We start from the raw sequence: 27,089 nt of genomic DNA, 5'->3' as shown, positions 1-27,089 counted from the left end.
TCCCCTAAAGATTCCGTAATTGAGGCACAGGTAGGAGGCAAAGACTAGATACATAAAGGGGCTCAAGTGGCAATATTTGGCATCATTATGCACAAATTACACCTTTGGGGCACAAAAATCTCCTCACCAAGTCAGAGTGTAGTCCTGGAATGTTCTGGGGATGTTCTGTATTGTTACTATGAGAGCAAAAGTCTGATATGAGTGTAGGCCTGGAAAAAATATGCTAAATTAAGGCATTACACCATAAATGTACTATGGTAGGTGCTGTTTGCCTCTTGGCACTGGGACAGTCACATGCAGCAGCTTGGGTCTGTGTTTGATCATGGTCATATAAATGTATGTATCATGATACAACAAAAGTGTCATGGTTGAGTAGGAGACAGAAACTGGGCTGTGCAACATTTTGCGCTGTGAATTGAAACATGTTCTCCATGCCTGCCTTTGCTAGAAGAGAGGGAGTGACAACAGGGTAAGATGTTTGAAAACTGAGGGCTAAACATTTGAGGGGGGATTTCAGGATCAGGATGGTGTGGCCACGGAGATGAGTGAGGCCCGTGCTCTGTTTGCTCTTTGGTCAGTTGCCAGCCATCACAACGGGTCCTCACAAGGAAATGGTCTGAGTCCTGCCTGGTCACTTGGAATAGCTATCCCTGATTGTCACCATGCTTTACCTGCCCAGTTCAGGGGAGAACAACTCCCAGCTGTTTAGTTTTGGAGGTGCCATTTGTAAGATCCTCAGTTCATTGCTGACAGCATGATATGTCAATGTGGTGCTCCTTTGTGTCATTCTTTATCAATAGAGAGAACAAGAATTTGCTTTATTTTAAGTCACAGCTCACTGTTGATGGATTTTTCTTGTTATTTACAGTCCTTCAGTTGCTCTGGGAGATCTCACATGTCTTCAGCAGCAGCTGATTGCATTGCTGCTGGAGCAATGTCAACAGGCCAGCATGCAGCTAATTCAAAAATTAAGCCTGTGAAGATTTGTGGAGTCACTTAGGTGTCACTGTCACCAGGGATTTTTGGTGAATTTCTCTAAGCCCTTCCATGGCTCATACAGACATTGATTAAAGTCAGCTTGAACCACACCTGGGGTCTCTATAATTAGAGATCATCAGTGGTCTCTTGTGGATGTGGATGGTGGTTCTGACTGTTGGAAAGGGAGGTAGATGCTTGTGTTACTCAAGCTGAATCTGTATCTGACCTTCTCCTTGGACTCCTGTTGTCCCACACGTGTGCAGGGGTGGATGAGAGCAGATACTGCCATGGTATCCAAGGCCTGTGTTGAAGTGAGTGCAGCTGCCAGCACCAGCTGTGCTTCATTCACTTGCCCTGAGAGCTCTAAAGGCCAGATCACAGAGGGTGCTTTGACCAGCAGCTTCACTGCAGTAATTCTTGCAGTAATACTGCATGTATATGGGAAGGGAACAGTGAAATATTTTGGATTTTGTCCTTTCTCTTCCCTCCTCTCTCTTCTACCTTTGACTCAAACTCTCAGATCTCTACACTAGTTTTTGTAGCCCAGGCTTTTGTTGCTGGTGTTACCCAGGTCCATAGCCTTAGAGTACAGGTATTAGCGAGAAACAGAAAATATCCCAAACCTGTTCTCAGAAGCCACACTCAGACCTGTGGGATCTGAGCTTGGGGAAGGTGTCAGCCACCAAGTTAGGTGACTTCACTAGGAGTGTTCCTAGCTGGTGTGAGGATACTGGCACTTGCTTGTTTTGGTGTTTCACTAACTGCTTTGGTTGGCTGCCAGACATGGACAGTTTGTCTAACATGGGAATTTTGTCATTTGTAGTCTAACCAGTGGGACATCTGACTAGGAAATGGGTGGTAGGCTCTGCCTGTGCACTGTTAGGTGTTTTGTTAGTCAGCGTGCTGGATTCAAGGTAGCACTATCCTGCCATCAGTATCACCCACAAGCTGCTTCTGTGTGGTAGGAGTTAGGACAAGATATTTCTTAAGAGTTTCTCTTTTTGGCCGTGGCTTTTCTAACTGATGCTTATATTTATTTTGTTTGGTTAGGGGTTTTTTTCAATTTTTTTTTTCTGAAACAGCCATTCTTCTCATCATATTAAAGCAATAATACTTGGGGTTTGGGCTTTAAAAATTTTTTTTTTCTTTACAGTCACTGTGCTTTCTGATGAGGTACATCTCTCAGCCTGTCTCTAAAACCAAATGTGGAAAATGTGCTTTGCCTCATTATCTGAAAGCTATCAAAATGGTCTATTTTAGAATTGAATAGCTGAGAATTCGTTATCATGAATGCAAGAGAAACTCCCTTTAAATATGTAATGTTCTTAAAATATGCAAACTTTAAAATATGCATCAAATCCAAAATCTTACATTTCACCAGGAAGTGAATAAGCAGGCAATGCAGATTGCAGATTATACATATTCATATACTTCTTCATCAAGGTATTTTGTACCACACATTTCTGCAAGGCAGTCCTAGGAACCAAGCAGAGTCTTTGTATAAAATCTTTGCTTTGGAAAGTTGTAGTGGTGTTTGCCCATGTAGGATTTGTTGTAATAACCTGATAGCAAAGTGATGAAAACATGAAAAATAGTAGGAAAACCTGAGTCTCAAAAGCTCTGAGGCTTTAGATTAAACATGGGTAGTATGAATGTGTATGGGAGAAAGCAGTTATGTTCACCATTGTCAAATGATATAAAATAGATGAGATAATTATAAACTCTACACAAAAGTGCACTCCTTCAGAGAAGAATACTGACATCTTCTCCAGCCCACTTCCACCAGTGAGATTGCAATGTTATTCCTTTGTAATAAATATATCTTGTCAAGAGACAAAGACAGGCCAAAATTTTGTAAAAAATAAACCAATCAAACAAACGAACCCTCCCCCCAAGAAGGGACCTAAAGCACTGTTATGCAATGGATAAGAGAAGGAAATCTGGAGAACAAGTCATTCATGTAAAATCTTCAGTGCTCTAGTTTTCAGTTTGACAGAAATATTGTTTCAAGGACAGGCACAGATGCTTTTATTTCATGAGATGGTGAACCTGAAGCAATTATGCCAATTTGATCCTTTACAGGATCCCAGCTGATCTGGGCATTGCTGGTAGAGCTTTGGCAGAATTACCAGTTCTTCTTGTGTTCTGATAGGGAGCATGCATACATTAGTATATATGCTCCAGGCAGCAAAATTAGAAAGCAGAAAATAACATGAATTGGATCTAAATGCCTGTGCAGCAGTGTTAGAAAGCAAATAACCACAATATTCTTAAAATAGCTTGTGAAATTTCAAGTGAGAAGAAGCCATTTAGAGATGGTAAGAAGGTAAGCATTACTGACATTTTGTGTCAGATTGCTTGGTAGCAATTGTAAGCTGTGCTCTGCCTGTAGCAGATATCCCTTGGAGATGGTTATACACTAGCAAAGCAGGATGTTACTGCTAGTGATGCTGGGTGTAGTGATCATGTTAAAAAACCCCAACCTAATAAACAAAAAAAGCCCAACCCACTCTGCTTGGGCAGAAATAAAAAGAGAATCTCTAGGAGGTGACCCCTGCTGAAGCAGGGCTGCAGGTCTCGGGTCTTATCCCTGTGGGAAGGACTGGGGCTTTGTACCCAGGGCACGGCCCAGGAAGGCTGACCTCCCTCATGCATTTATTCCATTGGTACTTTTAGGCTCAGTTTTCCTTTCAAAGGGTGTGAAAAACACCAATCACGTGTTCTTAAAATTTTTAAAGTTTAATAGTAATAAAATGGTTATAAAAATAGTTTTACAGTTAGAGTAATAATAAGTTGGACAATTTGAATTAGGACAATATGAGACAATGAAGACAAAGAGTTATGGATGTCCGGTACCTTTTTCTGGGCAGCATAAACCCGAAAAAGGACCCACGTTAACAGAGGATTAACCCTTAAAAACAACAGCCTGTTGCATATTCATATGCTTCATACATGATGCATAAATTCCATTCAAACACAGGATTCTGTGTGGTCTGTGTCAGCTTCGTCCTCTGAATCCTGATGGTGTCTTCATGGCTGAGCAAGGTGGGAAGAAGTTAATTTCTCCTGATAATGGGGCAGTAAATTCTCTTTCTCTGAAAGATTCAGGTGTCCTGTGGCTGCTATCTCGGTGTGAGTCCTTTAGGAAAAAAAGTATCTTACATAGCATGGTTTCTATTTTAACATTTTTTATAACCTAAAACTATATTTAACACACTACTTAAGAGAATTAATACAGCATAACTTTCTAACACAACACATATAATATTCATTTCAATATTTGTGAAAAGCCAATAATAAAATATGCATTTTTCACAAAAGGTGTTGTCTCTGACACTACTGCTTTTCATCATACATCCTGAGTAATCCAGGGGTGAGATTCAAATCCAAACCAAGATTTCCACACATGTACACATCTTCTGCTTCTGTGTAGACAAATTCTAACACAAATTAACTTTTTTACCCTGTAGTATTACAGAAGATTAGAAATATTTCTGTAAATTTTATATATTTGTTTCCTCTTATCTAGATCACTGTTTACTTTTAATCAGATAATGACCAAGTGTACTGGTCACAAGCAATAAGGAGGATGAATTTCTAAGGGCAAACATGCTAAGTACAGGATACATATTTAAAATGGAAAAACTCATCAACATCTTCACTATGTTTCTTTAACATGGGACATTAATCTGAAAGAATAGATGTAAAAATTAAGAAGAAAAAAAAGCCTAAAATCTTGATCAAGCTTTTTGGGTGGGAAAGGATCAACATTTGATTCCCAATAATGAGCTGTGACAGCCCATTTCACTGCCTTGGGTCATTGGTCTAGCATATCAGGCAGCCATTTAATTTTTTTATTTTCAGTGTTTGTAATTACATTCAGCATCAATTATTCATAAGAGATGAAATCTCTTTTACTGATGTAAGTAGGAGAGACTTATTTACATCACTTTCAAGGTTCTGTGTTCTGACAGGTTAAATAAACAATTTGCAGAGTGACTCCAGCCAGAGTTGGTTTCACTGGGCCCAGCTTCATGCCCTGTGCAGGCACACCCAGCACAGGGGATCAGCAGGAGGAGGCAGGGACCTGCAGACCCCTGCAGGGCTGTGATCCTGTGTCCTGGGATGGCTGCTGTGCCTGGGGTGCTGCGATGGAGGGACAGGGCTCCTTGGGGAGGAAAGGCAGGAGAGATGAGGGGAGGGGGCTGCCCTCATGGCAGCGACCAGCTGGAGGGCATGGAGCAAAGTCTGGGGAAAGAGAGAGAGTCTGTGGGTCAGGATTGAAGGGAGGGCAGGGACAGGGGACACTGCAGTGGGGTCTGCCACAGCTGCCAGGCCAGGAAGCACAGGAGGTCCTCTGTGGGTGTTCTCACATTCAGAACTCCTGGTGTGTGGGATTCACATTCTCTGAACCTGAGAGAAGCAGAGAAAAGAATGATCAAAACAATGCTTATCTCAATTTCTGCTCCTCTTGTTCACAAGTGGAATGCATTGTGGAAGATTGTTTACCTGAAGGGGATTGGTAATTGGATTCTGGTGTGAGTGTTTTGATTCATTGACCAACTGAATCCGTGTGTGTGTGTTGGGAATGTTGGCTGACAGTCATGAGATTTTGTGCAGTTGAGTGCAGTTGGGTACTTGTGCAGATTCAGTTTAAAGTAATATAATATAGAATAACACAGTATAATAAAGTAATTAATTAGCCTTCTGATATCCATGGAGTCCTCCTAGTCTTTCTCCCTGCCACGGGGGTCACTTTATTTCTGATACTGGTGTTCATGGAGAATTTCATCCACCCCAACATCTGCTGGAAGGACAACACAACAGAGCATAAGCAATCCAGGAGATGCCTGGAATGCCTTGGTGGTAACTCCTCCAAGGGACAGGGGAGCCCACAAGGAGAGGTTCTGTGCTGGACTTTGTTCTCACCAACAGCAGGATCTGGTGGGGAATGTGGATCTCCAGGGCAGCCTGGGCTGCAGTGACCATGAAGTGGTGGAGTTTGAGGTCCTCAGGGTGGTGATTAGGGTGCACAGCAAGCTCAATACCCTGGACTTCAGCAGAGCAGATTTTGGCCTTTTGGGGGATTTGCTTGACAGAGTGCCATGGGAGAAAGTCCTGGAGGGAAGAGAAGCCTGAGAAAGATGGTTAATATTCAAGAGTTACCTCCTCCAAGCTGAGGAGTGATGCATCCTAATAAAGAGGAAATCAGGTAAAAACACTAGGAGGCCTCTATAGATGAACAAAAAGCTCCTGGACAAACTCCAACACAATAAAGAAGTCTACAGCAGGTGGAAGCAAGGACAGGTAGCCTGAGGAGAAAACAGAGAGATTGTCTGAGCAGCCAGGAGTCAGGTTAGGAAAGCTAAAGCCCTGAAAGAAGTAAGTCTGATCAGGGGTATCAAGGGCAGCAAGGAAAGCTTCAATAGATATGTTTGTGATAAAAGTAAGACCAGGGAAAATGTGGCCCTTCTCCACAAGGAAATGGGAAACCTGATTATCTGCATGTGGAGAAGGACAGGGTACATAACAATTTCTTTGCTGGCAAATGCTCCAGCCACAGCACCCAAGTTGCAGAAGACTTCAAGTCCCAGAAGGGACTGGGAGAATGAAGAACCACCCACTGGAGGAGGTCAGGTTCAATATATTCTGAGGAACCTGAATATGCACAGGTTAATGGGACCTGATGAGATGCATCCATGGACTCCAAGGGAACTGTCCAAGGAATTGGCTAGGCCACTATCCATCAAATTTGAGAAGTCATGGCAGTCAGTGAAGTTTCACTGACTGGAAAAAGGAAAACATAAGCTCTAAAAAAAGGAAGACCTGGGGAACTACAGGCTAGTCAGTTGTATCTCAGTAGATACATACAGTGAGATACTCTGGTTTCTGTGTATTTTAATCCTTTTATAGATGTACTGATGTCTGCAAAGACAGCAATAATTATGTATGTATTTGTTTTGGTACAGATGGTTTTAAAATCTCTAAATGTCATTTTTAATTAAAAAATAAATAAATTTTAAGGCATCCCATGAGATGAAGCCATTTTTTCTTGCCAACATCTACTTTTCTTGCAACAGCCAAATTATCCACTCTCTCTTTTTCTCCCAGTAGCACATAAATGCTACCACTATAGTGTTGTTTCTCCCTCATCTCTGGCTTCTCAGTCAGCCTGCAGGATTCACTGAAAGCCTGTGATACCTTCATGCCTCACTGCCTGCATTCTGCTCTGTATGCACCTGTCTGTGTGCACTCAGTCTCCCTGGCTACAGAGCAGACTCAGCTCCTTGGGGAGCCCTTTCTTCCTGAAGTGTGTGCTTGCAATGCCTTCCAGCAGCACGCCTCTCTTTGCATGGAGCCAGGTCCCTCAGTGTGCAGATCCTGCCCTTTTAGGAACTGTGGGAATTCTTCACCGAGGTTAGTCAGAGTTTTGGAGTGGGCTCCAGATATTTTTGAGATGTTGAGATTTGTTTATTGGGAAATTTGGTGTCAGTGTTGCTGTCTAAGCTGTCAGGTTCTTTGGCTGACTGGTACATACAGGAAGCACCTGTGGCTGTGATTTACCTTTTCTCTATGTGTCAAGGTCAAACCTATGTGCTGCTGTTCTTCCATTTTGCTTTTAATAATTAAAAAAATCCTCTTCTGAGACTGACTTATTTGGTGAGGGAAATAATAAAACATAACTCATGTATTTCATTGTTGAGCAATTACCATTGCTGTTAAATTTCCAGAAATTGAAATACAAATATTTTGAAAGCTGTGCTCTAACTCCTGTACTGCCAGGACTGTTTGTCTTCCAGATAATAGCTGTGTGTTTGCTGTGCTCATGCCTTCTTCTCATGCCTCACAGCTGTCATAGCCTTTCACAGAGAAAAGACAAGAACCATTCTCCATAGACCTGGCAACCCTTTGTCAGAGTCATTTCTTCAAACTGTCAGTGAGTTTGTCATGCTTTCCTTGAGATTTTGTGAGGTCTTACAGTGTGAAGGTGCATTAACATAACTGTATTGTCTTATGTTGGTCTCAGCCTCTGAAACAACCATTCTACCTGGATTAATCCTGAACTAAAATGAAAGTTCCCTGTGATGGAGGGAAATTAGAAGGGGCTCCAAATGACTGTTATTATCCATGGTGTCCCAGCCTGTCACTGGGTAATCGGGAGTTAACTCTATTTCCTCCATTTGGGACATAAAAACTTGAATCTAACTAAAGCATGTATTTTAGAGAGGCATTCATTTAGATTTGATTTACCTTTGTTCAGATTAGGTCATTCTAATTAATCATCTGTTTGTGAAAGAAGACAAGTGAATATAAGTTAGTGTAATATTGCAATAAGGATAATTCAAAATTTCCTGAAAGTTGAGACCTTTGAGAAATGGGTAAGCTTGGAACTGAAAAGGTGGAACATATATTGCCTATGATCCTCATCAGTGAAAAATTAGCCTGGGATTTTGATGTATATGATGAAAAGACCATAGGTAAATCAAGAATATCTCTACTGAAAACAGTAGAGTTAAATGGAATAAAATCAGAGAGTGTGTTGAGAGCAGGTTCTCAGCCTATTGTTCAAATTTGGGCTAGGTTTGACCCACTCACCTCAGTGGTGTCCTTGAGAGCTTTAACACAGTTTTGCCCCAAATGGAATAGAAAAAAAGGAATGATTTGGATATGACATTTGTTTCCTAAGCTCACCTGGATCACTTGCACTTTCCACACAAGGAAGACACATTATGGTGTGGATGTTTGTCTATCCATTAAGCTACATTAGCAGTATTCCTGCTTTATAAGTAAGGATGGGGTCTGGGAGGCTGTGAGGTGCTAAACTGAAGATTTTAAACATGTGATAGCTTAGTTTAATTTTTGAGGTTTTTTTTTAAGGGGGTTGCGTCCTTTGCCATATGAAGAAATTGCAGTGTCTAATTCAAAGTGAAGCTTATGGAAAGTGTTCTAATTTTTGCTGACACTGAAGATTAATCACTAATCCCCTGCCAGCCTTTGTCACTATGAGCAGGTATTTTGGCTTTGTGTGTTTTTCTCCAAAAGAGCATCACCTTGAGTTGCTCTGAGTGTGGCAGGGGAGTGAGCAGTGTCCTGTTGTCCCCCAGGGCAGCTGCAGGGAGTGGGGTGTGCTCACCCTGGTTTGGGGTTCCCTGCTCTCTGCAGCACACCTGGGGATGTGTCTTGGCTGTGGTTTGCAGACCTGCAGGAAGCACCAGGTTACAGCTCTGGCTGTCAGAGAGTGCTCAGGCGTGTCCTTACCAGCCTCTTCTTGAATCCCAGGCTTACAGTCCCTGACTTCTTAGGAAAGCTGCACATCTGATGTCTGTGATGCCTTTAGCTTCTTATTTCAGGTGACATTAATGGCGCAAGAATCTCTGGCAGTTTCTGAAGCAAAAATATTTAAATTGTGAGTTTGCAAAAAGAGCTCAGGCTATCAGAACAGGTTAACCATCTAGAGGATGCCCAGTTAGGATCCTTTCACAGCATTATCTTAGTCTTGATTCTCTACAAACCACCCCACAGACTCCCATTTCCTCCTCTGCTTACAAAGTTTTGCTGCTCTTGATCATTTACCAATTATTTATATTTACTTGCTTGATCTTTATTGCCAAAATATTTCAGAAGCTGTACTTCCATACAGTTATCTGGACAAGGATTTTCAAACATGAATTTCAGTTGCTAACATGTGACAGATTGTGGAATTCTCTCTTATGTAGTGCTAAGAATCAAACTACTGGAATATGTCACATAGATTTGTGCACTTTCAAATGGTAATTTAATCAAAACTTATCAGGATACAGACCTCTGTCATTTCTCTCTCATACAGACCTACCCAACCCCCTGATAATTTTCTCCTGTGAAGTTTGTAATAGATTTTTGTTGAAACAAAGTAGAACATGAAGAGTCACGTTCAATGGTGGAGTGACATCATGCTTGTAAACAAGATTCTCTGTGCATAGCTGTACATTATTTATTGTGATGCAGCACTCTTTCTGATACTGTAAAAAATATTAAGTGTCACTGGGCATGTTCTGAATTTATCTGTATGTCTGTATATGCCTTTTATTGGGAAAAATCCTGCCTTTTGCAAGGGTGAGGTTTTGCAATCCATGAGTTTTGTTCCTTCTGTATTTGCACAGGTTTGTGGGGATGTGTGTGGCACTCGAGTTACTGAGTTGTTTTTCTAGCAAGTAGTTTGTTAGAATTGAATAATTTTGAACAATCAGCCCTCAGCATGATGTGACTATAACCTTTAGGATGAAGTATATTTTTGCTGTGGAGTTACCTTCAGTAGCCACGTGGGCATTGCCTCATTCCCTTCCCACGTTTGCTCCTGCAGGAATGCCAGAGCTGTGAGCTGCTCTGCTGCATCTGGCCTGGTGTCTGGGATGGGGCAACCCTCCCACGAGGCTGCCTGGGCTTCCCATTGTGGGGAGCAGCCTTGGACAGCCTGCAGAGCACAGAGCCAGCTGCTCTCTGCTGTGCCTGCTCTGAGAGTCCTGAGAGCCTGTGTGTGCCCCTGGCTGAGAGGAGAGCAGAGTGTTGGGAAGCAGCTGGAGCAGCAGCAGGGTGGAAATCACAATGCCAAGCACCACTCCTATGTGTGTGTGTAGGGTTTGAACCTGTGGATTTGAGTGCAGTGTTCCTGTGTCCGGTGTGTGGGATTTCAAAGCTGCCCTCACAGTTCAGCCTGGATGCCAAGGCTGTCTCCTGGCATCCCTGTCTCTCTGGGTACCACTGCACTTGAGCTGTGTGAATCAGGACAGTCATCTCAGTCCAAACCTGGGAGTCAGCCTAGCTCAGGTCTCAGTGAGGATACTGGCTAAAAATAGATATCCAGGGACTGTGGTAATCACAGGCAGAATTAGTGTTTCTTCCCTGGGAATCTCTCTGCTGTTCCTGATGCTGTGTGGCTCCAGGAGGAGCATTTAATATCCCTCATTGAATATTTCTGCCATTGATTCATCCATTTGCTTCTGAGACAAGACTTTCCACTTCTGACATGTTTGAAAGATAATTTAGTATTTGTTTTATGCCTCGAGAAAACTACATCTTAGACTTTCTTTTGCCCACCTTACTGTGCTTACCCTGCCAGACATGACCTGGTTGACCACTCATCTACTTTGTACTGAAAACACCTAAATTCCTGTAGGGCTGATTGTTATCTGAGACTTTCTTGTATGCTAATGCTTCCCCCTTTCTGGACAACAGAAGTATATTGTGATTTGCTACCAGAAAAATAGAGAGTAGTTCAACTTGCTCCATAACAAGGAACTATGGGCCCTGTTTTTAAATCTCCCAGTAACACATTTGGATGACCTCCATGAAATCCCAGTCTGGGCAGGAAGGCTTTGTCTGGTTGCTGCTGAAACACTGATTATTCACATAAGCTCAAAAATAATTGCTGATCAAGGTTCTGACATTCTTGCTATTTTTTTTTTCTAACAGTAAATAATTTGTAAAATCTGTTGCACAATAAACTAAGCTTCTTGTAGCCAAATAAAAGAGTGAATTTAGAATTATGTAGCTGAAAAAGAACCTTTTTCTTTGATAATCCCAGTAACTTGTTTCAAATTATCTTAGTTTTGTGCTATATGTTCCTTTTTTTTTTTTTTTTTTTTTTGATGTACTGAGGTAGCTGTCTAGAGGAGTTAAATCTTCATATCTACAGATTATATACAGGGCTGACAGCCAAAGCCCTCCCTGAGTTTGGGGAAAGCTTCTGAATGGGAGCAAAACATTATTTTATGCTTTCTTGTTAGAAATATGTCAGATTCCAAATTTTTTTTAATATGAACACATCTGCTGAGACCCGCTGCAAATTTACTTGCCTGAGGAAACAACTCAGCCATCTGATGGTGACAGTCATGACTGATGTCCTGAAATGAATTTGGCCCAGAACAGTAGTGACAAAATAAACAGTTCTGAGGAATCAAACAGCCCCCATATTACAAAACAGCAGTTGCATAAAATATGCTGTCTGTTTTGATAAAAATGTGTCTACATTTTTTGTCTTTTTATTTAAAGAAAAATTGTTCAGGGGCATTAGAATTCATGTTTCAGAATAACTTTGCTGGTTATGTTACTCTTGTGCTCACATATATATGTGTTTGGGGGTTGTAACAGTTTATTAACCAAATAATGACCTTATTATTTCCTTCCTTGTGGCTAGCACTCCAAACCTCTGTAGTTGGGTTTCCCAGTGTATTTTTTTGCCACTTGGACCTGTCACTCCTGTGTGTGCTGGTACAAACCATCTGTGGCTGTGGTTCAGAAATTGTAGCTTTGCTCTGGTTTTTTGTACCCAAAGGAATAACAAGTCAGTTTGCATCTCAGGCTGTTGTTACTGTCTCTTCTCTTTTCTCAGCAATTTTTATCTCTTGGGTGTTCAAGACATGATGCATAACTCCCATGTAAAATTCTGTGGGTTAAAATAAAAAGGTTAATATTTTTCATTTTTCAGTTCTGTGTAAACATGAAGGGCAGTTTTTAAGGTTGAATATTAATAAGCACTGTAAGGGCATACATTTTTAATGTGGCTGCTGCCCACATTTGAAATTAGGTCATTCAGATTTTCTTCTTGCTCTTTATTCCAGCAGTTAATACATCACATGAAAGTAGAGTTCAAGACCAGTGGTTTTTACTAATTAGAAGTCTGAAGGTTGTATTTGGAAGGCAAAACATAAAACTATTTATCTATTTTATCTCTAGTAACTCTTGAAGGAGCTGGTAAACCTAGAAATGAAATGGAGGCAAAGCCATGTGTTTTAAGTCGTGTTTTGCAGTCTCTCCCAGTTGGAAACAAGACAGGAGCCTGATTGCAAATGTTTGCAGCATGCAGTTGGAGATGTGCCAGGATGGCACTATGAAACATTTGCACTGGGGCTCTGGTGGGGGTTGGCATTGTTATTGACCTACCTAAGGAGTTTGAAAGGTTAGTCAAAGCAAAAGTTGATCTTTTAATGGGATTACAAATTGATCTTTTTCTCTGCAGGAGTATCTTTAGTGCCTGATTTCCAATAGGTATATTTTGTAAAAATTAAGTAAATTCTTTCCCATACCCTGCTTGCATTATTGTTTGCAAGATGCCGATTTCTGTGCGCTCCATAAATAATGGAGATGCAGATCTAAATGTTTCAGATCCACTCATGATCAGCAGTAAGTAACAGTAACTCCTACAAAGCTGAAAATGGTCTCGAAAGCTTTTTAGTTACTATGTACCATCTCCTGCAAAGCTACTTAAAAGTTAAAGGGAATACCAATGGGTTCCTGTAAAGATACAAAAATAATGCTTATCTGGTGTTTGTAGTTGTCACACTTGGAATGAAGTATAACATTGTTATGTTTAAAGCAAGTTAGAGTACTACAAAAATAATCAAAATGTTTTTTTCTTTCAGCTCCAGCGGTAAACCGATTCACCAGACGTGCGTCAGGTAGGCTGAATGAAATTCCATTTGTCTACATAATAGCTGAAACACTGTGCTGACACTGATTGTCCTGTAAAATGTAATATGACATTTGTCAAAGTTCTTTAAAGATGTCAGACTTGGGCTGACCTCTAAATTGTTACCTGCTTCACTGAAAAATGTAGCCAAGGTTTCAGGTCACGGAACTTGCACAAGCCCTTCTTGTTGCTGTGGAATTTATTAAAAACCTAAGCTTTTTTGTATCCCCTCCTCCTCCTCCTGAAAGAAAATAATTTCAGTTCTAGCAGATCTGAAGGCTGAAAGCAAGAACTGAATGTAATCTGGATGTCAGCAGGGTTACCTTGCTTACCCCACAGACAGCCTGAAACTGCAATTTTGTGATCAGTTGTGCATGAAGAAATGTTCAGCTGTGTTGGAAATCTCAGTGTTTCCAAACCCAGTCTGGTCTGTGTGCACGCTGCGTTGCTGTGCTGTGCAGAGCTGGCACGTTGGGTCTGGAAGCGCCGTTCCCTTGGTGGTGCTGTGTGGTTGTGTTGGGTGTGCACCTGCCTTGCCTGGTGCTGGTTTGTGCATTCTTCAAGATAACTTGGTCCTGCTGGCTCAGAGGACTCTTTACCTTATTTCCATTACATGTCCTCCACGTTATGTATCATTATAAGTTAATATTCTTGCCCTTTCCTTATTGTTCTGCTATGTTATGTCCTTTGGGCTTAGTTTTTGGGGGCTTTTTTTTTTCTGAATTGTGAGCCCCAGAATCTGGATCTTACTTGTTTGAAGTACTATGAATCTGAAAATGTGGCATAAAAGTCACCATGAAATGTAATGAGACTCATGGCTGACTCATAGGAGTCAGGAGAGCAGGAGATGTGAGCTATTCCTAGTCATTTCAGTATGCCATATCCAGTATAAAATGCTCTTTGTTTTCAACTTCAGGTCATTTTTAATAAGTGTATTTTATAATGCAGTAATTCTATCTAGACTTCTAGTTTTGGTTGTTACAACCTCAGTCAAAAAGTCCCTTGTCAATGTAAAAATAGTTGTGAAGATACTCAGGATTACTGAGGAACTGCAGGGGAAAAAGGAGGTTTGCAGGATTGGTGCATAGCAAAGGAGGTTTGCATTATATTGGTGCAATATAATACAATAACACAATGGTTTGGGTTGGGAAGAACCTCAAAGATCACCCAGTTCCAACCCCCTGCCATGGGCAGGGACACCTTCCACTGTCCCAGGTTCCTCAGAGCCTGTCCATCCTGGCCTTGGACATTTCCATGGATGAGACATCCACATCCACAGCCAACCTGTGCCAGTGCCTGACCACCTTCACACAGGTGGCACAAAGCAAGAAAATGTAATTAATTCCAAATATTCTGGTGCTTTAAGTTATGATAATGCCTCATGAGGTACTGTAGCTTGAAATGAAAGGGATGATTTGTTAACTGGTGCTCAGCAACAGTGAGCAGGGCTCCATGCAAATCACATTTCATGTTTTAAGGAGAGTTCTACTGTGACTGATTGATAGCTGACAGTAATGAATGCAGTCCTTCTAACAGATGTGTGATAAGCTTTTGCATTCAGAGAGTTTGACTGTTTGAAAAGCTAATACTTGCACACAAAAAGCCCCCAATCAGTTATTCTTAATGTTTATTTAATATTAAATTAACATTTATTTTTTAAAGGAAACTAAAAGCATGCTATAAGTCTGAAATTTTTGTGCATTTATTGGGGAGATAATTTCTGTGGGGAACTAATATTTCATGTATTTTGGTCTTGTTGTGAGAGATAGAACAGTTATCTTATTCAGAGTAATGAGTCAGGTGGTGTAGTAAATCAGATGTAAATCATGTGAATACATTTCAAACTAGAACAAGGAAATGCTGCAGTCCACCATGTGTACTATTTTATTAAGTTAGTGGTAGCTTTAATAGTTAAAATTTCTATTTTTTCAAACAAGAAAGCCTGTGAAAGGTGATGGTTCTTACTTTTCTTCTTAAATGATAAATGACTGTCAGAGAAGTACAGTACATTTTAGAAAATTGATTGTTAAAATATAAAATTAAATACATAAATCAGACTATGCTGATAATATAAACATTTCACAGGAATGTTTGCAGTCCTAACCATGTTTTTAAATCCTTTGTTTTTAATTGAACAGTTGTCTGTAGATTAAGGCAATCAAGACACCTTGCTAGGGGAAAAGCTAGATAGTAGCTGTTCGGTTTGGGGTTTTTTTTCTGCTTGGTAGCTTAACAGCCTTCTGTAGTCAAAGCTGGTTCTCATGTTTAGGAAATGCCATATGTATTATGTAGGCAGACCAAATGAAGTGTAGGGTTTTTTTCCTCAAATATGAACTTCTCCTAATTTTAGGCTGTTTGGCTAAGAGCTATTTTAAAATTTGAAATGTGCAATATTGTAGATTCTTGTCCGCTTTTGAAGATTTTCTTCTGGTGAATATTTCTCCAAGCTAGTGGTGAATATTAGGAGAGCTAGCTCTAGAATGTGGTTTCATGTTGCATGTGATTAATGACATTGCAGGCTGGTTCGGGGAGTGTGTGACTTCAGGGTGCCTTTTTGTCATGCCTAGAGGTTCTCTCTACTTCTCTTGCACAGACCTAGGAGTTGTGCTGCCTGAGGGTGGATTGGTTTAAATAAAGCAGAAATACAGGAGGTTCTGGTGTGTTGATTTGCATTGGGTTTCCAACATTCCCTCACAGAGAACAATAATTCTCTGCAATGGGTATTTTGATGTTGCTGTTACTCTTTGGGTAATGCCTAGTATTTTGCTTGGTTGCATAAGATATAGTTATTTTTCCTAACTGAGCTAGAAATTAGGCACCCAGAGCTTAATTGCTGAAGCACCTACTGAAAATAATACAGCCCAGCATTTATTATTTAACAGCTGTTCCTGTTAACATGCTGAGAATGTATTATGAACTGTCATTGGTATGTAGAGGAAAAAAAGCAGAAATAAGCTAGGATAAATTAGCTGTTCTGGAATTCCACCTCTTAAAATTTATTGAGCTCCCTAATTAGATATCTCTGATGTGTGTTTATTCATATGTATGTGTATATATGCAGTGTGGGCTCTGTACATAAAATACACTTATAGTGCTGGTGACAGCTACTCATGGGCTGGTTAATAATGCACTCCATTGTTCTAGGCTGTGCACAAAGAATAATAGATATCACACTCTTAACAGGAGGAGTTTAGTAAGAAGAGGAGATTAAAATTACTTTATAGAGCTAGAATGAACAATGAGACAGCTGCAAGTAGTTAATCCTTATTTTTATTTTCAAATCTGGTGGCACTAAGATGAAGAGAAAGGAAAACAACTGTTGAGGCAATCAAGAGACTTGGGTGTGGGAAAAAAGGGGAGCATGAAGGGCACCCCTTTGTCCTTCAGACAGGCTGTGTGAGGTTCTGTGCAGCATCATACAGGGGGAAACCTGGGAGCAAGTTTGCCAGAACAATTTATTCTTCTTTGTGTGAGTTGCCATTAGGAAGAAAGTGACAAAATGAGAATTTTGGTCTGCAACATCCTGAACCATTGTGTGGACTGGATTAGTCATGGCCAGAGTAGCATTTATATATATATATATCACTGCTACTTTTCAATTTAATAATTCCTACAGGAAGCATGGCAATGTACTTAAGTAACATGGTGAATTTTACAGCATTTAGACTACAGGAGTCCTTTTAGTGAAAGAATGGCTAATTGCTTCCTGAAATTATGGAAGAGCATAGGTAATATCAAAAATTAAATGGTTAAATATATAAACTAGTATTTAGGAAGAGCAAATCGACATTGCTAGCCAAGAATAGAAAATGTTCCTAGGAACAATATTTCACTTGTGATTTTCAATCAACTCAACTATATTGAGGTTTTCTTAAAAAGATTGGCACTCACTTTCCTGTGGCATATTAAAAATTGTCAGAGAAAGGCAGCACACTGAAATGAAGTGCTATTCCCTTTTATAGAGTAAGGCAGAAGCTGGGATTGTACCAAAAATAATGGTGTGGAATTAAATAACTGTAAAGTCCCCTTTGAAATGCTCAGGTAGGATGCAGTGTTGTGGAAGCATATCAAGTGACAGAAGAAGAATGAAGACCTTTATTGATGAACCAATAATTCCAGTTCTTCAAGAAGAATCACTGGTTCTCCTTCTTCTGAGTGATGAATATTCCCCAAACTGAATTCAAGTGATGTTGGATTCACCTTTGTTCATTACCCACGTGTAGTTAATCCCAAATTTGAAATGTCCAATATGTCACATTCCTGAGAGAAGCAAGTAACAGCTGACATACAGTGTTATCTGACACTAAAACTCAGTTCAGCACTAATGCTGCCATTGTCATGGTGAGGAAAACCAGAAGAAAAGGGGCTGTCACTATTTGAGACTGTATCTCCATTGCATGAACAGAGTACAGTAAAGAAAGCATATTGTGCCTTGTCAGGGTCCTTCTTACAATTACCATCACTGTAACACTCAAGTCCTTTGCTGAATAACAACAAGGGTGTGGTGCCCTGAGCTGTAGGCACCTTAGAGCCACTGGATCAGGGAGAATGCTGTGCTTCAGTCTGCTCCTGGTCCTGCTTAAAGCACATATGTCATAGAATATCCTAAGTTGGCAGGAAAGCACAACTCCTGTCCCAGCACAGGAGACCCCAGGAGTCACACCATGTGCCCAAGAGCATTGTCCAAATGCTTTCTGAACTCCCTCACATCTGGTGCTGTGGTCATTTCCCTGGGGCACCTGTTCCAGTGCCCAACCACCCTGTGGGTGCAGAAAGTTTTCCTAATGTCCAACCTAAACCTCCCTGGCACAGGTTCATGCTGATCCTTTGGATCCTGTTAGTGGTCACCAGAATGAAGAGATCAGGGTCTGCCCCTCCCCTTCCCCTTGTTAGGAAGCTGGAGAGAGCTGTGAAGTCTCCCCTCAGTCTCCTCCAGGCTGAATAAGTCAAGTGACCTCACCCACTCCTTGGCTTTCTCCTTCAGACCCTTCACCATCTTCATAGACCCCCTTTAGAATAATGTAGATCTTTAGATCTCTGTGTTGAGCACCCAAATCTGCCCCCAGCACTGGAGTAAGGCTGCCCCAGTGCAGAGCAGAGCAGGACAAGCCCTTCCCTTGCCCAGCTGGTGCTGCTGTGCCTGATGCCCCCTGGACATGCTTGGCCCTCCTGGCTGCCAGGGCACTGCTGGCTCTTGGGAATGAAGAACTGATCTCAGTGATCTGCCCCACGACACTTCTGGGTCTGTGCAAAGATAGTGATCAAGGCTGTTTGCCATGCAATCCATAATTAATTGATCCAGCTTCCTTTCTTTAGTTCTTCTTGCATAGACTATTTACTGTGCACTTCCTCTGCAAATGAGACAGTCACAGAAACAGGAGTTTAATTTGCTCGTTTCCTCTTATGCTTTCTGGAAATTTGAGAAAAGTTCCTGTAGAAAAATGAAGCGTTAACATAGGCCTAGAGATGCCTAAAGAACGTGAACATTTGCCTCCACTCCTAACCACTGTTTTCATTCAGAACATTTGATAAATAACATCATGATGTTAAACTGGGGAGTGTTTGTTCCTGTCTTCTTGTTACCTTGAGATTTGTTGCTTTTGATGCAGATTTGAAGAAGAGCCTGTGTGCTTAGAAGCTCTTCTGCCTCCTTCCAGGTTCATTTTTTTTGGCTGTTCTAGTGACAGATTCTGCCCATGAAACTTTTTCTTCTCTCAATTGCATTGGATGTACACAAAAAAATCTTCCATACTACAGTGTAGAGTTGGACAGTAGTATTCTTGTTCAAAAGAAAACAAAATTTAGGCTATCTGCATTAATTCAGGGAATTTTAAAGTGGTTCATATTCAACTTTCATTTGCTCTTCTTTTAAAACTACAAAACTTGAAGCATAGATTCTAGTAGGTTGTATCAAAGTGTTTTCTTGTATATATGATGAGCAGAGGTTGAAAATGAATTTTTCAGAGCCCATTGATGGAGCTGAGTTACAGAAATAGGCAAACTGTTGCAAATCAATGTGATGCCAGGTTTTAGACACAGCTGTGTTTAAGCTGTTTTTGCCATTAAGGCTTAATAAAAGAAGAAGAGATTTCGTACATGCATACTACAGGGCAAAGTTTGAGGTGGTGGAAGAAGGGAGGAAAAAAGGCAAGGAAAGGGGAAGAGAGAGATGTGGGAATAAGTACATAAGCCTTGTGCTCTGTGATAGGTTGCTATAGAGAGGGCTCTCAATATTTGTCCCAATGAGGTGGCAGGGAATGAAGGAAGTTAACAAGTAGTGATTGGCCTAGTTTTTACACACACAAATATTTACGCTATGTCTTGAGGAAAACTCTTGGACTAAATACTTAGTAAAGCAATGGACTAAACTGCACAGGAATGTTGTGTTATCTCAGAAGTTTTAAAGAACGGTAACACCTTTTCTTGAAGGAATAGAGATGCAATTCATACTGCAGCACTGCATAGATGATTTAGATAGATGGTTTAGATGATTTGTTGAAGTTTCAACTGTATTTCTGTGTTTGTTTAGATGTCTTTGCAACCACATATTTCTTGACTGCCTTTATAAACTGATAAAATGTGCAGAGTAATCATTTTTAAATTGCACAAGTTGGTAAAGCTAGATAGCAACTGTTTCTTTAGGAAATAGGGGAGTTGTGTTTTGAGTTCACAAATTACTGTGTATCCCTCTTTATGGGAAATTGCAGTTTTTCCTGCTGTCTTAGTATAACCTTTGAAAAGCATTATGAGCCTGGTTTTGTATCAATAAAATTAATCATTGCAGTTTTTTCAGCTATTTGGGCTGGTCTTGTTTCAGACATATGAAACATAAACCAGAGATTGATGTTGAAATACAAATCAAGTTTGTCTTTAGGCACTGTTGCCCAGCCTGTTTGAGGAAGAGCTCAGACAACCTAGCAAGGTATCAAGTTGTCAGACTGATTGACCAATACCTTTAGACTCATTTTTACATCAAACTTGTACCTAAGATGGGTATGGGAAGGTGTGTTTGTACATCAGCCCTACCTGCAGCCAGCAGTGTGGCCTCATCCATAGCACTGTTTGGGAATGGTCCTGCTTGGGACTGTGCCAAGGACTGGGCTGGAGCCTGGTCCGGGTGAGTGAGCGTGGGGGAGGCAGCGGTGTGGTGGTTCTGCTCTGAGATGGAGGGAGTGCTTGGATAGTGCTGGTTCTGAGCCGGAGGGAGCGCTTGAATAACGCTGGTTCTGAGCCAGAGAGAGTGCTTGGATAATGCTGGTTCCAAGCCAGAGAGAGCAGTTGGATAATGCTGGTTCTGAGCTGGAGGGAGCGGTTGGATAGTGCTGGTTCTGAGCTGGAGGGAGCGCTTGGATAGTGCTGGTTCCAAGCCAGAGAGAGCACTTGGATAATGCCAGTTCTGAGCTGGAGGGAGTGGTTGAATAATGCTGGTTCCAAGCCAGAGAGAGCACTTGGATAATGCCAGTTCTGAGCTGGAGGGAGCAGTTGGATAATGCTGGTTCTGAGCTGGAGGGAGCGGTTGGATAGTGCTGGTTCTGAGCTGGAGACAATGGGTGGATAAGGCCAGTTCTGAGCTGGAGGGAGCGCTTGGATAGTGCTGGTTCTGAGCTGGAGGCAATGGGTGGATAAGGCCAGTTCTGAGCTGGAGGGAGCAGTTGGATAGTGCTGGTTCTGAGCTGGAGACAATGGTTGGATAGTGCTGGTTCTGAGCTGGAGACAATGGTTGGATAAGGCCAGTTCTGAGCCAGAGAGAGTGGTTGTATAATGCCGGTTCTGAGCTGGAGGGAGCGGTTGGATAGTGCTGGTTCTGAGCTGGAGACAATGGTTGGATAGTGCTGGTTCTGAGCCAGAGAGAGTGGTTGTATAATGCTGGTTCTGAGCTGGAGGGAGCGCTTGGATTTGGAGCTGAAGGCAATGGTCCAATGGGTGGATAAGTTATCCAATCTTATCCAATGGGTGGATAAGTTCTGAGCTGGAGAGAGCGCTTGAATAATGCTGGTTCTGAGCCAGAGAGAGTGCTTGGATAATGCTGGTTCTGAGCTGGAGGGAGCGCTTGGATAGTGCTGGTTCTGAGCCAGAAAGAGCACTTGGATAATGCTGGTTCTGAGCTGGAGGGAGCGCTTGGATAGTGCTGGTTCTGAGCTGGAGGCAATGGGTGGATAAGGCCGGTTCTGAGCCAGAGAGAGTGGTCATATAATGCCGGTTCTGAGCTGGAGGGAGCACTTGGATTTGGAGCTGAAGGCAATGGTCAGGGCAACTGTGGTCAAGTTGAGCTCCATGCTGAGCACTTTTGGCATATGATTCACTCCCTCTTTTTTACACATATTTTATTAATATTGTTCCTGTTACTGTTCTTTCCTTATATTTTTTCTCTTTCCAGTAAATTGTTCTAATCTCAACCCATGATCTTTACCTTTTTTGCCTCCAGTTCTCCTCTCTGGCCTGCTGCAGGGGGAAGAGAAATGAGTGACTGGCACATTGGTTTGGAGAGTCTCAGTGGGAGCACTAAATTCTTAAACTTCAACAGTCATACTGTGTGTTCTGTTTTAACCTGCTTCTAAGTTTGCTTTCATTATTGATAATCTCAGAGATCCCAATAACATGTGATCAGAGAAGTTAATAATCTTCCAATGCTTTTATCAGGATGCTCATAACTCATGATTTTGAAACAAATAAAGTAATGGAGTTTTTTTTTTGAATGAGAATGTATCCATGTTGTTGAAGGAAAGAGGAAGGATTTAAAAATAAATTTAGAGCAGGTGTGTATTGATAGTCATTATTAATTAGTTCTGATCTTTTTTCTCTAAAATATTTCAGTATCTGTGTCCATGATGATCTCCTCTTTGGCTGCTGTGCTATATTGTCCTTCCACACTTGTGTTAGGTTAGGGAGGTATGCTCCCTCCACCGTAACTGATAGAGCATGAATCTGTAGGCTGTTGTATCTGCTTACCAGTTTTCCAAAACAATTCCATTCCATCTGTGACTTCATGTGGTTTGACCTTCATGCTACAGGAGATTTATTCTGAAGGATAAAAGATGAGTAAGACAATGCATGTTTTACATAGCAAGTTGTTCAAAATGAAATTACAGTATTTGTTGTATTAATGTGAATGCATCCTTAAGGGGCTAAGGTGAATAATTCCTTTTCTTGTCCTAATAACAGTTTTGTGTGAAAGTGAAAAAGATTGATTTGTGGTGTCTTCACAATTATTGTGAAGAATTATAATGAGCATGCCAGAATGAAAAATTGCTACAATTTTTCTTTGCTACAATGCCACAATCCATTCATGAGGAAAATTTTATATATTTATTACATAGAATAGGAAAGAGAACTCATTGAGAAAATAAAGAAAAATGAACTTGTCAGAGGAAATATTAAATGGAAATGTTAAAGCCTTGTTTAGTTTTCTTGTTAAACCTGAGATTGCATGGAAACACTAACTCTTTCCCCTCTAGATACACAAGAAAATAATGAAAATGTGGAGATTCACTTTCAAATAACCAGTCACAGAGGAGGAACCCCCATCAGCCTAAACTCAAAGCTTCAGTCAGTCTTTGAAACCATCTTTCACTCTGAACATCATCTACACACTGCAACAAAATTGGGAGCTTCTATCCTTTACATTGTTTTGCATGCAGTCTAGTAAGTGATGAGTGCATCTTTTAAGGCACAAGTTCAACGCCCACTTGTCAGCCTTTTCTCTCCTGCTATCACAGTCTGAGCTTTGGAAATACAGCCTCTGATTGGAGCAGTACTGTAGCAAAACTGTGCTGTCTGAGCTGGGGACTTGGAACACTGAAAGGGAGAAGTCCTAAATAATAATTACTTTCAAGTCTCTTATATCCTTGCCAGTGAGCAACAGGAAGAGACTTTTTTTTTTTTTTTTGGTAGTGTTGATTTGGGGACTACTTCCACCCCTATTCTCCGTGGTCCAGAGCTGAGTACACTTACTCTTTTGTTCATATTTTTTGTCTATCCCATCATAGTAATGTATTATGTATTGCAATATATCATCATAGTAATATACTAATATCAAGGATAGTTTTGTAGGACACAATTTAATTTTTTCAGGCATTTTCCTTACTGAGAAAATAAGCACTAATCTTATTCTTTGTTTGAAAAAACTGCCCCATTTATGCTGTCCATTTGGGAATAAGTTCCTGGGGAATGCCAGCCATCACGACTTTGAGATTTAGGCTCAAATAGATGAAGTCAAAAAAGCAGCCAACAGCAGACAAAAATGTGTGTGTATGTATTTATAAAGAACATAGCAAAATGTCTCCCTATATAATGCTTACCTACTGTTCTGTAGGATTTTTAGGCATATCACAGAATTAATCATATTTTCTCATGGTTAGTGAAGGAATGTGTCAAATGCGAAATAGCAAAGAAGGAAAAAGAGAAATACTTACGCCTACTATGTGGCATAATTACACTGGAAAAGATGAGATCCTAATCTAAAAGATCTTCTTGAGGTGTGCTCCTGGGATCAGTTTGTTCATGAGTAATTACAGCAGAGAATCTAAATTGTCATTGTGGTTCAGTAGTGCCCAATGACATGAATATGTTATTGCATGTTGGTGAAGACTGTACAATTTGATAATTGAATTTCTTGGCTGTGCAAGTCAAACCGTGTAGGAAGAACAAGTATGGAGTGCCCCATTGCTCATCCCAATATGTGTGGGGCTTGTTAGGCCTGCACAGTTGGCTTCTTTAATATGCCATCCAGGAAACTGGTCTGTTGCAAGGATGAGGAAGGGAAAGTGGAACAGTTCTTATGGGTCAGTCCAAGAAACACAGTCCACCTGCAAAAAATACTAAAGTACTGCTGGAGAGCTGCTGTCCCGCAGCTGTCACAGCAGCAAAGCAGAGGCAGGAGCAGCACAGTGTGACAATAGCTGATACACTGGCTTAGCAAGGCCTGGGAGAGAGGAGTAGGAAGCCTGTGCTTGATGCAGTCAAGAAGAACAATTTAGTGGGATTCAGATCCTTTGTGGTACGCCCACCACCAAGTGCCCAGCAGCAGAGCTGGTTGGGTGAGACACCCTCACTGCCTGCACTGTGCACATTCCCATCCCTGCAGAAAACCTACCCTGAAAGGGAGGGAAGAGTGAGACGTGTGATGATACAGAAGCTGTGCTGCATGAAGGAGACAAAGACTGCCTGCCATGAGAGGCTGCCTTGCTGCAGTCTGACACAGATGTTAGCTATGTGTATCTCCATGCTAACACCCTGTACCTGCTGATGTGATCTGCAGCTCATGGTATCCTCTCACCTGACTCTGAGCCAGTTCCTTAAAAAACCTTCTGCACAGAACTTGACTGGGGAATGCTCAAGAAAATGTAGATGTAAATTTAAAAGCAACAGGAATAATTTAATTCCTGTAGATGCTCTGGCCCCCACAACAATGGAATACTGCTGTCACCTAATGTAGAACAAAAAGCTGTCCTGAGAAATTTACATATAAAGCAATTAATTGAATGGCACACAACCTTATGGTTTATGTTTTCCAGCTTTTTAAACCAGGTAAAAATACAGTGTGTAGCTGTTGGTGTAGAGAGATGCTTTAAGTGGAGCATGATGTTCATGATTTTGTTTAAAACAGTATTAATTTGGAAAAAATGCATGACAGTAGATACAACCCACTAAGTAATGGTATTTGCTATACTTGTCTAAAAGCCATAAGCCATTTTGTCACATACTATGATTCATTTATGTATTCTGACTTTCTAAGTAGAATTTCTTACATGTTTTCTTTCTGAGTAGACCTTGTGCAAAGTCTCAGGGGTGCCAACTGGCTTTCTTTGTCAGTTGTTGTGATGATGATTTTCCAAATAATTTTTTAATTTTTATTTTTTATTTTGGTGATCAAGCTGGTGGGGAAACAAAATTGTGATATAGTGCACTGGCACTTGTTTGAAATGCTTGGTTTGAATTGCAAATTTTTCAAGAGTGTGCTGACTTTTCGCCAAAAAAAAAGTAACATTTATCAAGGTACAGAATGTTTTTATTCCATTAAAAAACTCCTTTCTCCTGTACTTGGCGCTGGCAAGGACACACACTAGTGTTCAGTTTGGGAACCCTCACTACAACAAAGACATGGAGGGAGTCCAGGGAAGGGCAGCCCAGCTGGGGAAGGGTCTGGAGCACAAGCCCTGCAAGGAGCAGCTGGGGGAGCTGGGGATGTTCAGCCTGGAGAAAAGGAGGCCCAGGGGAGACCTTGTTGGTTCTACAACTGCCTGAAAGGAGGCTGTGGCCAGGTGGGGGTCAGGGTCTTCTTCCAGGTGACAAATGATGAGGAGAAATTACCTTCAGTTGCACCAGGGGAGTTATACACTGGATATTGGGAAAAATGGATTCACCTAAAGAATGGTGAAGCCTTGGAAGAGGCTGCCCAGGGAAGTGATGGAGTCCCTGTAAGTGCTCAAAGAATGAATTGATGGGGGACGCTGATATGTTTAGTGGGTATGGTGGTTTTAGGTCAAAGGTTTGACTTGGTGATCTTGGAGGCCTTTTCCAACCTTAATGATTCTATGATTATTTAGGTAACTGGACTTATATAATTTTGATTACTTAAAAATGCCAATAATACCCAAAATTCTGGCATATCCATAAATTTCTGGCAAATAATTCTTAGGATGTACTACTTTGTGGTTCACCTCTGACCATAATGTCATTCTTATTTGGAGTTGGAGGAAGTTTTTTCAGTATCTGTGACATTTTCAAAGCTGAAGCAAAATCAGTTTCAGTGCTGGGTGACTTTTAGTTTAAGAACTGTATATGTGACAAAATAGCCCTAAAATTTATAATTAAAAGCTTTGCATTAACGTTGAATTATTAAGCAGAAAAAACCCTTCTACACCAAAAGTTATAATTGACTGATTATGAGTTGCCTTTTCTATCATGAATTTTTAGACCTTTGTATTCCAGATTAGGCCTTATTTTTTACAAGCACTAAATATGTCCCATCAATTTGAATGAGAAAGGAGGTGCTCAGCTGGGTGGAGGCTGAGGTGGCAAGTGGTTGTATTGTGCAAGAGAGGAAGCAAATTTCAGGGGCATTTCTATTCATTTCACACTTCTCATGCAGGGCTCTTTCATCAAAACACACGACAGAGGGATCATTTGCAAAGGCATTATTTATGTGAGCAATTGGAATTGTCTCTATTTATAGACTGGTTGCAATCACACCCAACCACTGGGTTTCTTAGTGCATTTATCATACAAGTGCTGCCAGCAGGAACTCTGTGTTTACTTCCCAACCTGCCATTTTTGACAAACACTTCTTTTTGTGAAACTTCTCTGTTTTTCTTCCTGGTGTTGGTTTCGTGACTGCAGAGTTAAAACTACCACTGTCCTTCCTTCCTGAGGGTAAAACCAGCACACTTTAATGACTGGGCTGTGAAACTGCACAGTGGTGCAGGTGAGCGCAGTGTACGTAAGTGGCTTAATGGAAAGTAATAATGTAACCCTGGGCTGGCTGCATTAATGGGAGTAATTTGTAACCAGCCATCAGGGATGTGCATGTGCACCTTCTCTAGCACCAAATGTTTAGCATCATAACATTTGGAGGGTTTTAGTCTGTGTTTTTTTTTTTTTTTTTTTTTTTGTGTCCTGCACAAAATGAACTGGGAGTAGCATGGCTTCATGTTGTCCTCTTATTTTT

The 27,089-nt window shown here is 41.0% G+C and overlaps 1 protein-coding gene across 2 annotated transcripts in view; it reads left to right on the top strand.

The window, feature by feature from the left end:
• The window catches only part of PRKAR2B (protein kinase cAMP-dependent type II regulatory subunit beta), a 76,960-nt gene that overhangs the window by 16,984 nt on the left and 32,887 nt on the right, over nt 1-27,089 (top strand). For both annotated transcript variants that reach the window (XM_063155504.1, XM_063155503.1), the window contains exon 2: nt 13,377-13,412. In XM_063155504.1, the coding sequence (XP_063011574.1) occupies nt 13,377-13,412 (36 nt within the window). The remainder of the gene's footprint in view (nt 1-13,376; nt 13,413-27,089) is intronic.

The sequence above is a fragment of the Melospiza melodia genome, chromosome 4 (genome assembly GCF_035770615.1).
Source record: "Melospiza melodia melodia isolate bMelMel2 chromosome 4, bMelMel2.pri, whole genome shotgun sequence".
In the NCBI taxonomy this organism is placed as follows: domain Eukaryota; kingdom Metazoa; phylum Chordata; class Aves; order Passeriformes; family Passerellidae; genus Melospiza; species Melospiza melodia.
The sequence above is the reverse complement of the archived record's forward strand: the minus strand, read 5'-3'. Positions and strand labels throughout refer to the sequence as shown.